Source organism: Balearica regulorum, chromosome 22 (genome assembly GCF_011004875.1).
Source record: "Balearica regulorum gibbericeps isolate bBalReg1 chromosome 22, bBalReg1.pri, whole genome shotgun sequence".
NCBI classification, from domain to species: Eukaryota; Metazoa; Chordata; class Aves; order Gruiformes; family Gruidae; genus Balearica; species Balearica regulorum.
This window is the reverse complement of record NC_046205.1, coordinates 7704572-7715960: the sequence shown is the minus strand read 5'-3', so window position 1 is coordinate 7715960 and position 11389 is coordinate 7704572. Positions and strand designations below refer to the sequence as shown.

At 66.3% G+C, this 11389-nt stretch overlaps 1 protein-coding gene across 2 annotated transcripts; it reads right to left on the bottom strand.

Moving 5' to 3' along the window:
• Positions 1-10: 10 nt before the first annotated feature.
• Positions 11-3746, bottom strand: HPCA (hippocalcin). Of its 2 annotated transcripts, none has more exons than XM_075773722.1 (4): positions 3620-3746; positions 1692-2153; positions 873-978; positions 11-585 (listed from the first exon to the last, which is right to left on the bottom strand). In XM_075773722.1, exons 2-4 carry the CDS (start codon positions 2067-2069, stop codon positions 488-490), a joined length of 582 nt encoding a protein of 193 aa, XP_075629837.1. In that variant the 5' UTR covers positions 2070-2153; positions 3620-3746; the 3' UTR covers positions 11-487. The 2 variants fall into 2 exon arrangements, with proteins under 2 accessions (XP_075629837.1, XP_075629838.1); XM_075773723.1 differs by having other exon boundaries at positions 1692-2148; positions 3620-3694.
• Between the last annotated feature and the right edge of the window lie 7643 nt (positions 3747-11389).

Below are 11389 nucleotides of genomic sequence, written 5' to 3'. Positions count from 1 at the left end.
TGCTGGCTGTGGGGAAGGGGCTGGCCGGGCCCCACGGCCATGGCAGTGTGTACATGCGTGGGGGTGCTGGGGGGCCCCCGAGCCACCGCGTCTTTGTCCCCTGGACCGTGTGTCCGCGCCTGCCGGAGATGCAGCGGTGGCTTCGCCGCCAGCCTTTCCCGCCAGGCTGGGTTGTCCCCCTGCTCCCAGCCCCTGGTGCTGGGGGGGGGGGGACCGTCCTCACTCGGGGCAGACCCTGCCTCCGTCCTCCTTCCCCCAGCTGAGCCAGGGCAGGAGCCCCCCCGGTGATGGGGACCATCCCCCCCGGGCTCCCCCTGGCCCCAGCCGGGCTCCAGCTCTCTCCCCACAAGGGGCTGTGGGGGCACGGCGGTGGGGACCGCAGAGCCTGGGCAGGGGACAGTGGCAGTGGCCGGCTGCAGGGTCGGGGGGTGGTGTGGGGCCGTGGGCAGCCATGGGGGCCGTGGGGGGCTGCGGGGGTTCACGGGGCTCACAGCTGTGCGGCGCCGCTGGGGTCGCATTGCAGCAGGCGCACGATGGACGGGTCGCTCTTGGCACCTTTGATGAACTCCTCCAGCGAGAGCTTGCCTGTGGGGGGGACACGGCTCAGCCCAGCGGCCACCACCCCAACCCGAGTGCACACACGGGACCGGAGACCTCCCAGCACCGCAGATACCCACCCGCCTGCCGCGAGCACCCTGGGGTCCTCTCCCCAGGCTGTGGGACCACACCGAGCCCCTCTGGCTGCTGGAGCTCCCCCCCGGCCACCCCAGCGGACGCGAGCCATTTAATCAGCACGTGTGCGGCTCCTTCTAAGACCCCCGGATTTAGCCATGAGACCTTTCCCTTAATCCCCTCCATCTCCTCTCATTTACCATCATTATTAGTATCCATCTGTCGGAAGATTTTTTCCGTTCTTTTCTCTGGAGTCGATTCATCTTCGGGCATGTTCATCACGGAGGAGACCATTTTGTAGATGGCCTGGGAGAGGGAGACAGGGATGAGGGTGGGTGCAAGGTGGGTGCCTGCCACTGCCCACCTGAGACAGGGGACAGAGCGCTGGGCTTCGCTGTCCTGGCAATGGGGCTGGCGTTTAACCCCCTCCCCATGCGATCAGGCTATAGGGAGCTTTAGCTCCCAGCAGCCGGGGAGGATGCAAGCGGCAGCCCCAGGGAAACAACCCGGCTGCAGGGGGCAGATGGGAGCTGCTCCTGCAGGGAGGAGATGCCCACCGAGATGTCACCGCGATGGCCTCACGAGTCACCTTCTGATGCCGATGCCGCTGGGCTGAGGTCTGGGCAAGGAGAGCATCTCCTCTCCATGGCTGCATCCTCTGGCCGCACGTCCCTCTGCCCCCGGGGTGCTCAGGGCTGCACACACCCAGCCCTCCCCAGGAGCATGGTGAGCGGGGCCAGCAGGAAGAGTCCTGGGACGGGGTGTCAAAGGGATGTGCCCAGGATGGGGAAGGACCAGGGGATGCCCTGGGGTAGATCCCTGCAGCCGCAGAGCTCAGCGAACGGCTCTGCAGACAGCAATAGGCTCCATCCCAGGCACTGTCAAGCTCTGTGCCGGGGGTAACGCGGGCTGCACGTCCCCAGCCTGCCTGCATCCCGGGAGGGGACGGCCACCGTCACGCCAGGGTGACACGCGGGATCACACACTAGGAGCTGCAGAAGGATGAGGGGGCCCGGTACCTGCACGATCTCCAGCATCTCCTCCCGACTGATGTAGCCGTTGCCATCCAGGTCGTACATGCTGAAGGCCCACATGAGCTTCTGCTCCAGCTTCCCGCGGGAGGTGACGCTCAGCGCGATGATGAACTCTCGGAAGTCGATGGTGCCGTCGCCGTTGGTATCAAAGGTGCGGAAGACGTGCTCGGCAAACTTGGAGGCGTCACCGTAGGGGAAGAAGTTGGCGTAGATCTTCTTGAACTCCTCCATGTTGAGGATGCCCGAGGGACAGTCCTTCAAGAAGCCCTTGTACCAGCCCTGCAGCTCCAGGTCGGAGAACTCGGTGTTTTCCCGCAGGTCCTGGAGCATCTCAGGGCGCAGTTTGCTGTTCTGCTTCCCCATGCCGCTGGGACACACCGGCCGTCCCGGGGGGCGAGTGCTGCAATGAGACAGGCACCTGGCCCGGCTCGGGGGGGTCCCTCTGCGCTACAGGAGGGGAGAGGGATGGGGCAGCGCTCCCTGGCAGCCCCCAGACACCCAGGCGGACGCGGACGCTGATACAGCCCCCTCCATCCCCGCCGTCCTTCTCTGAGCCGTCGGGGCCAGCCCCGGGGACCACCCCGTGCTGGGCAGCGCCAGCCCCCTTGCATTTGCGTAATAAGTCCTTATGGCTCATTTGCATAATATATAGGCGCTATACAGCTGGCATCAGGAGGGCAGAGCAGCCTGGAGGAGGGGCAGGGGCCGGATTCAGCCGGGCGGTGGGCTGGCTGGGGCTCTGGGTCCAGCCCGGCTTTGGGGCTGGCTGGATCTGGGTCAGCTCCCTCGGAGGGAGGGTTATTTTCAGCTCCTCCGCTGCCGCCGTTAATATTTGATGCCTCCGGCTGGCGCTGGAGCCCCGGGGAGGGCCGGGGGCCGCAGGTGTCCGCTCGGGCCCCCCCCCCGCTCCTCGCTTCAGGGTGCCCACACGCCTGGGGGATCCAGCGCACCCCATCCCGCCGGGGCCACCCCTGAGGAGCGCAGGGGGGCCAGGAGGAGGTCAGGGTGGGTGCGCAGCATCTGGCTACACACCCCAGGTCCCCGCGTCGGGGGATCTGGGGGGACCTTAACCCGCTGCCCCCCACTCCAGGTTGTGTTGTGACCCCTGTGTGGGGAGAGGATGGGCTTGGGGGGCTTCATCGGTGTGGGGGGGGCTTCAGTGCCTGGAGCACCCTCTGTCTTGCCCAAAGTAGGGAGGGGCCCCAGCACCCGCAAAGCCCCCATGCTTTGGGGTTTTGGGGCAAACAGGGCTCCCCGAGAGGAGCAGCCCAGTAGAGCTGCACTCCCCAGTTACAGGGGGCTGGGACCCCACAGTGTCTCTCCATCACCCCTCCCCACAGCTCCAGCAGCCCAAGGGAGGATCTGTGTGTCCCCACGCCATTCAGGGGTCCCCAGCCGGGGCTCCCCAGGGCTGGCACGACCCCCAGCCCCGCTGCCCGGGAGGCTGTGCCCCCTCCCCACTGCCCAGGGCAGCTCCGGCCGCTGGAAGGGGAGCCCGCGGGGGGCTCAGCGCCCCGAGAGGGGTTTGCAGTGACACACACCCCCCCCCCCCAAAGAGGGCACCTCCGGAAGGGTGGTTGGGCACCCCCAGGGAAGACGGTCCCGGGGCAGGGGGGCTCCAGGGGATTTCCCCCAAACCAGGCACCCCCGGAGAGAGGAGGGCTGCCGGGGACACACCCAAGGAAAGATCCCCGGGGGGGGTTACCAGGCACCCCGGGCAAGATGCGGCGGGGCGGGGATGGGGGGCACAGGGCACCCCGGGCAAGATGCGGCGGGGCGGGGGGGGGCTCTGCAGCCGCCGGCGGGAAGGGACGTGCCCCCGGGCTGGGTCCGTGCCGGTGCCCGGGTCTCCCCGGTCCCCCAGTGCCCCCCCGGTGTTCCCCCCGGGTCCTCCCGTCCCCGCCGCCTCCTACCTGCCCGGGGACGAGCTGCCGCCGCCGCCGTGCGCCAACGCAGCCCGGGAGCGCCCGCCGGTAGTGCCCGCCGCAGCGCCGGGCTGCGGGGGGGCACCGGCACCGGGGGGCACCGGCTGCGGGGGGGCACCGGGTGCACAGGCAGCAGCCCCCCCCCCCAGGATTCCCCACCCGCCCCGGGGTCCCACGCACACACCCCCACCCCTCCCGGGACACTGCCCCACGCAGCTCCCTGCCGTGGGGCTCGGGGTGCGGCCCCTGGTCCCCCCGCAGCTGGGGTCTGGGGCGAGGGGTGAGACCCCTATTGCACTGGCAAGGGCTGGGGCGGCTCTGGGAGCACTGGGAGCACTGGGAGCACGCCAGTGTTGCTATGTTGGCACACCAGGCAGGCGAGGCGGCTGCGGCCATCTCCATCCAGGAGCCAGGGTCTCGGGCTGCCTGCAGACCCCGGCAGACACGACGTGCCCTTGGGTCTTCAAGGACTCTGTCATAGATGTCACTTGTCCCTTCTGTGGGGTGCCATCCCACCCTGGGCTGCCATGAGGTGGGTGGGACCACTGTGTCCATGTGCCACCCCTGCCATCACACCTGCCTGTCCCCATCCCGCCCCCTCAGAAAGAGCCGCTGCCCCAGGACACTGGCCAGGGTGGTCCCCGCAGGGGCAGAGCGAGCCAGGGGCTGCAGGGATCCTCCCATGCATCCCTCGGGCATCCCCAGCTCCCGGGCACAGGCTTAGCCATCGCCTTCACGCTGGCCCAAGGTGCCAAGCCAGGTGTTTGGGGGCTGGAAGGGGACATTTTGGGTTGAGTGTCCCCAGAACACAGCTGGGGACTGATGTGATGTGGCATCGCAGCATCCAGGACTGGAGCAAAGCGGCCCGTGGCAGCTGCCTCAAGCACCGGGAGAAGGCTCTGGTGGAGACAGATGCTCGCTATCAGGAGGCGCCATTCCCGGCAGGTTTTCCTGCGTTCCTGCACCAGCTCCATCCATTTGCAAAGCCTGGGATTGCTCAGCAATGCCACAGGGAGCAGATGGCAGGGGCAGATGGGAGGAAGAGGCACTCTCCTCCGAATTACACAAATAAACATGCATAAAGTGATTAAACACACAGCCCCATCGCAGGTCTGGGGAGAATGGGGAAGGGACTGGGGTGGCTGCTGTGGAACACGGAGCTGGGAGGGAGGACCACTTGAGAGACCCAAGATGGGGCTAATTCATCCCAAAATCTCCTGGGCACTGAGATCAGTGAGGCTGAGAGGCTGCAGGTGTCTGTCGAGGGAGAGCTGGCACCTCCAGGCCTAAAACACCAACCCGGAGCAGGGCAGGAGATGGGAACCCTGATAAAGTGTCCAAAATCCCCAGGCACGTTTTGGAACACCAATGGCCAGCACTTGCCTGAACTGTTGCCAGGCCGGTGCAGGGACCCAACCCACGGTGCTGGTCCGAGAGGACCACAGGGACCTCGCTGTACCACAGGAGTAAGCAGTTATTAATAATAAAGGCAATATTGGTCTCTCATTGTCTTTTCTTTTCCCCTTTATTAATAGCCCCACGGAGGCACTGTGCCCCTGCCTGTTGCTGGGGAACTCTGGAGGACCAGAGCCCTGCACAGGCTCCCTCCTGCCCTTCACCTGCACCTTTTGGTGCTGAGCCTCCTCCTCAGCGCTGCCATCTCCCCATCAATTCCTTCTCACCCTCCACATTGCAGCAGCCGTGTCCATCCCCCAGCCTGACCAAGGGTCTGGCGGCTCCACGGGGCCAGGAACCCTCTGTGGGGTCCAGGCATCAATCCCAAGGGGTGTTTTGGGAATGGGACTGGGCTGGAAACAAGGGAACTGGTGATGAGAGCTGCTGCAGTGGTGTCTCCCCCCCATCCCATGTAGGAAAGATGTTTGGAGAGGGGTATGGGATGGGGACTGGAACTGGGGCCATGGTGTGAGCAGAAAGGGAGACATTTGTGCTCTCAGGGCTGAAGGCATCCCGGGGGGCTGGAGCCAGGCACCCCCTGCGCTGGGCAATGCCCCCACACACAGAGGTGCTGTTGGTGATGCTGGGAGGAAGGGCCGGGACCCCTCGAAGGTGGGGGTGCCATTTCCCCTCCGATAATCTTCATATCTATTTTAATCCCCCTCTGCATGAGTGACAGAGGGCACAACTGACGCAGGCTGATTTGAAAGCATCCCATTTCTGACTCAACCCCAGCCCTAAACCCACCTAATCCCCTGCGCTGGAATGGATTGCAGGAGGGAGAGAGGATAATATGGGGCGCGGGCAGAGCCGTACTCTGCCATCAAACACCAAGTGATTTCCAGGGTCCCTGGGGTTGGGGGCAAATGACCCCCAGCCCCATCCCCTCTGGCTCCTCATCCCTGCCACCCCAAAGCCTCGGGGTTTTTCAGCTCACAGGCCCCTCCATCACCCCTTGTTCCTTGCAGCAGTGCTGGGCACACCGACTCATGCTCCCACCGGCTGGTTTGGGGGCTCAGCTGTGTTGGGGGGGGGAGCAGGACCTGGGGGTGCCAGAGCCCCAAAACAGCCAGGGCAGGGAGCAGGGCTGGCTCAGGGCTGGCTCCCGCTGGCCCCAGCCTTGTGGCCAAGCCCCCAGCAGAGATGCTGCCAGGAGGATGCTGAAATGGCCGCGGGCGCCGCTGCGACGTCTTCCCCGCTGCCGGTGAAGAGAAACGTGAGGTGTTGGTGATACCCTGGCTGGGAGATTCCCCCTCCTCTTCCTCCTCCGCCTTCTTCTTGTTCTCCTTCTCCTCTTCAAGGGGATTTCTGCGGGAATTTCCTGCGTTGTCATAGCAGCCATGAAGCCCCTGAGGCTTCTCTGCAGCAGGGAGGGTGGGATGGGGCTGCAGGTGGGACCCCGTGCCCTGCCCGGGGGGTGACACACACCCCACTGAGTGTGTCCCTGTGCCCTGGCACACACACGCACACAGGGCAGCCGTGTCTGGGGAGAGGGAGTGTGCACAGCTCCGCAGAAGCGCGTGCAAGCAGGGCAGTGTGTGTTGGTGTCAGCTTTGGCGCGGCCCCGGCTGCGATCCCCAAGCTGGCAGGGCTCGGTGGTGCTCGAGGTGCCCGGGGCTCGGCACACGACGGTGGGACATTCAGGGGCTTTGGTGATTTGGGCGCCAGCATCGGCCGCCCTGGCCTCGCCAGCCCCACGTGCCGGCAGGAACATCCTCACGTGTGGAGGAGCCCAGGCGTGGCTGGGGTGGCTACGGGTGCCCCAGGATCGTGCCCTAAGGAGGGTCAGTGCCCGGCAGACAAACAGGCACCATCCCCATGACCATCCCCGTAGCCTGGCAGGGTACTGGGACGAGCTGGGAGGGGAAAGGGCAAAGCAAGAGGAGCTCAGCCCCTGGCTGTACCAGAAAACCCCACCAGGGTCCTCCCGATACCCTGCAGACCCCTCTCTGGGGGCCCGCACTGACCCCAGAGCTTGTCCCCGTCCCCACGCCAGGCACGGCCCTGCGGAGGACACAGTGAAGGTAAGCAGAGCCGTGGCGGGGGCGTGGGGCAGGGGCTGCAGGAATAGCTGAGGATTAAGAGCAAATGCCCAGATAATGAGGATCTTTGCTAAAAAGCCCATTTGTATAATTTAAATCTCTAATAGGCTTCCTGGAATACAAAGCCCTTTGTGATGCCCGATCTCATCTGGATCAGGAGCTGCTCGCCCGCTAAACCTTGACTTAGCACCGCGGGGGTGCAGGGACGTTTCATAACGGCGCGGCTCCGTCCCACGTCCCCACGTCCCCGTGTCCCTGCGATGCCCACGCTGCTGCCCTGAAGCACGTACAGCTCACCTTGCTCGGCCAGCCAAGGTCGGGGCTCCTGGGGACACGTGGCCTGGTCCCCGCGGGGCACACGGGTGTTGGCACCTGGACACGTGTGTCCAGCTGTGCCGTGACATGGAGCTGGGACGTGTTTTGGGGCAGTTCGGGTACAAATGGGTCTCCAGTTGTATAAATGGCCGTGCGGGGGGGGCGGCCACAGCAGGGTCGGGAGGGGAGGTGTGCTGTGGGCATCTTGGTGCCCAGTTTTCTGTGCCACCTTCCCCGGCAGCGTCTGCAGAGGCACAAAACCTCAAAGGGTTCCCCCCCCCCCCATGGAGGCAGTTTGTCACCGCGCCTGGAGGGTTGCAGGGCTCCCCGTGCCGTGGTGGGGACAGCCCAGGGCCGGGGTCTGCCCCAGCTCGTCCTGCCCGGGCGCTGGGGCCGCTGGCAGGGATGGCTGAGCAAATCCAAACCAGGATTTGCTGGGGGGGCTGCAGCTCGTCCCTGCTGTGTCCCCCCAGGGGGCTCGAGGGTTTCGGAGGTGACACCGGGGAGGTCACGGCCCCGTTGATGCAGAAATAGGTGAGACGGGGGGTCTGGGCACCCAGAGGGGTCTGGACTCAGCCTTGGCCCTTGTCTCCCCACCGTCCCCAAGGACTGGAGGGGTTAAACGCCATCGCCGCTGCCACCAGTCCCACCAGTCCCACCAGTGCCACCAGTCCCACCGGTCCCACTAGTGCCACCAGTGCCGCCAGTGCCGCCAGTCCCACCAGTCCCACCAGTGCCGCCAGTGCCACCAGTCCCACCAGTGCCACCAGTGCCGCCAGTGCCACCAGTGCCGCCAGTGCCACCGCCACGCGCGAGCCCGGGGCTCCCTCTCGCGGCACCTCTCCCCATCTCACGGGGTGGCCCAGGAGCCCCGGGGACCCGGGGGGGCAGCGGCAGCCGGGGCAGCGGGCCCGGGGGGTCCTGGGCGGGGGGCTCCGAGCCGGGGAGGGGGTGGGGGGGGGGGTGTGTCCGAGCCGGGGGGGGACGACGGGGGGGACGGACCACGCTCCCCCTGCGGCCATCCCCGCCGGACCCCAGCCCCCTGCGGCAGGACCCCGCGGGACGCGTCTGGGCGTGGGGCCGGGGTGGGGGGGGATCCCCTCCCGTGGCGAGCGGAGGGACTGGGGGGGTCCCGGCTGGGGTCCCCCGGCGCTGCGCGGGGCCGGTCCCGCCGCGGGGTGTCGGCAGGTGGCAGCAGCGGCCTTCGGCAGCACCCGGCCAGCCCGGCACCCCCTGCACCCCGCAGCACCCCCTTGCACCCTGCGTCACCCCCTGCATCCAGAGAGCATCCCCTGAACCCCGCAGCACCCTGTACAGCCCCCCCCTGCACTGCACAGCACCCTGCACAGCTCCGTCTGCCCAGCACCGCACCCTGGCCCCCCCCCCCCGCAGCACCCAGCACCCTGCGCAGCACCCTGTGCAGCTCTCCCCCAGCCCTCCCCGCGGCCCTGCTCCCCTTTGCGTGTGTCCCCTCCGACATGCAGGGTCCCCCCAGAGCACAGTGTCCCCCCGACACACCAGGCAGGAGCCCCTGGGAGCTGGGGGGGGGCGGAGGGCAGAGCCCCGGAGTGGTTCCAGGTGAGCAGCCACGCAGGTGATGCGCTGCCGGGTGTGCTCTGCGATGGGGTGCAGGGTGCCTTCACCTCAAGGGCTCAGGGTGCTGCAGGGAGGTGCAGGCGATGGCTGGGGGTGACCACGCTGCTCATGGGGCATGACTATGGCTCGGGGGGGGGGGGGCAGGGCTGGGGAGCAGCAGCACAGGGTCCCCCGGATCTGCCAACATCCCTCTGTCCCACCATCATCCCCTGGGGACCCCAGGGCTGGGACCGTCCCGCTGGGGAACAACAGGAACATTGCCACGCACCACATCCATTTCTCTCACGGGAGGCAGCCTGGGCCAAAAAGGGCCCCTTGCAAATGGCCTTAACCCCACAGCGCTGATTCAGGGACCGTTTTCTGTGTCACGGGGACGTGGTCTCAGTGCTCGGCTCCTGCCCACGCCTGGCCCAGCATATTTAGGGTGAGGTGGGACAGGATGGGGCCTGGGCGCGAGGAGGGGGGACGGCTGGTGGCCTCCCAGGTGTCCGTCTGGTGATGCGAGAAGAGGAGCGACTGGCGAGCCCAAGCACGTAATTAGAGCTGTGATTTAATTGGCACACTGGGGGCGTGTGATGGGCATTGTGTGACTTGACTAGTGATGTGCCGGTAGGGGCTGGGGAGGTGGAGGACGCTCCGCACCAAGAGGCAACTGGAGCCCAGAGGGAACTGGGGGAAGCCAGGACACCCCGAAAGGTCTTGCCCAGTGGTGGGAAGGTAGAGGGGACAGGGAAGGGATGAGCATGGGCTGCCCTGTGCACCCAGAGGCAGCCGGGACCTGACCCCGGGAGAGGACGTCAGTGCGGTGGCGATGTCCCGGGGAATCTGCCAAGGGCAGCAGATGTCAGGGCTGGAAAAGAGCAAACATGTCCCTTTGAAAAGGGGGAAAGGAAAAAACAGGGAAAATCTTCTTGTGGGAGCCTGGGAGGTAGCAGGGTGATGTGGACCAGCCCTCTCACATCTGTCAGGAGTAGCTGGGGCAAAACATCGGCCGTCCTGCTTGCTGGAGCCTGGCCTCGGCTCGCTGTGGGCTCACAGGGTCCAGCCCAGGCGGCACCTTCCTCGGGCCAACAGGGCAGCCTGGCTGCAGGGAGCTACTGGTTTTGTGTGAGAATCCCTCCACCTCACAGCTGCCAGGGGGATCTGGGGCTCCCTGCGCAGAGGCAGGGAAACGCTGCTGCCGGCAGCGTGGAGGCACAGCCTGCTGCGCCCTCAGCTTTGCGTTTCTGCTGGAGCCATTTCGGCTGCATCTGCCTCAGAGCCGAGGGCTCGTGGTCCTGCTCCGGGTGCGCAGTCCGTGGAGGGAGAACCAGCAGGAGCCCAGCACGCAATGGAGTCTCTGCCCAGCCTCGTGCTCCGGTGAGGGAAGGCCCAGGGGAGCAGGAGCCCGGCCTGCAGCCACCCCTGCATGGCTGTGCCCAAATCCCAGCTCCATCAGCTGAGCTCGCCCAGCCACACGCGGCTGGATTTGCAGTGGGCACCGAGCTCAGCGCAGGCTGCTCCAGCGAAGGGCTGAGCCCCCCCCCACCAGCCCCGGGCTCCTGCTCCTCCCCAGCACCTTCTCCGCCGCTGAAGTGATGAAATTTTAATCTGCTGCCAGGCAGGAGATGAAAGGGAGGTACCGCAGGCACTTCCCTGGGAAGCAGCCGGCTGCAGTCGAGCGCCTCGGCACTGCGATGGGGTCTGGCGCAGGCACAGCCCCGGCACCGCGACGCAGACGCCATGCTGGGAATTATCATCATCTCAGGCTGAGGAGAGTGGTGGAGTGGCACAGGGCTGGGATTTGGCAGGACAGGGTTGTCTCCTGGCTCTGGCGGAGGCTTTTTTGGGTTGCTCTTGGGCGATGGGTGCCTGTTGCTCCTCCAGGAAGGTGCTTCGGTGCATGGGAAGACACTGGGAGCTCTGCAGATCTCCTCTACACGAGGGGACCCCTCAGCTGGGGCTTCTCTCCCATGATTCACAAGCACGGCCACGGTCTGCGCATGGCCGGAGGGTCCCCAGCACCACTGCGGGAGGGCGGGAAGGGGAAGGCAGCAGAGGCTGCCAGCACCGAGCCCCTTACGCCCGATTTACTCCTTGCTTTGTCTGGCGTGGCTCTGTTGACGCCGCTGGTGCAGAGCAGAGTCCATAAATCAAACCGGGACTAGGCTTAGCATAACCGAGAGGACTCCGCTGATGTTCCTGGGAGCCCCCAGGCCACACCGCGGTCCCTGGCAGGCGGCAGCAAACAAACACCCCGGGCCAGCCAGACGTGGAGTGAGCGATGCCGCCCAGACACACGGCCCAGACCCAGCCGCCTCCTGCCCACAGCGTGGCTGGGTGCTCCCGGCCGGACCCGTCCATGTGTGCC

Excerpts from the sequence above, each read along its gene's own strand:
- HPCA (XM_075773722.1), bottom strand. The coding sequence starts at position 2,069 with ATGGGGAAGCAGAACAGCAAACTGCGCCCTGAGATGCTCCAGGACCTG. Across the intron at positions 979-1,691 it reads AGATGCTGGAGATCGTGCAG|GCCATCTACAAAATGGTCTC; the intron begins GTACCGGGCCCC and ends TCCCTCTCCCAG. Across the intron at positions 586-872 it reads GATGGATACTAATAATGATG|GCAAGCTCTCGCTGGAGGAG; the intron begins GTAAATGAGAGG and ends TCCCCCCCACAG.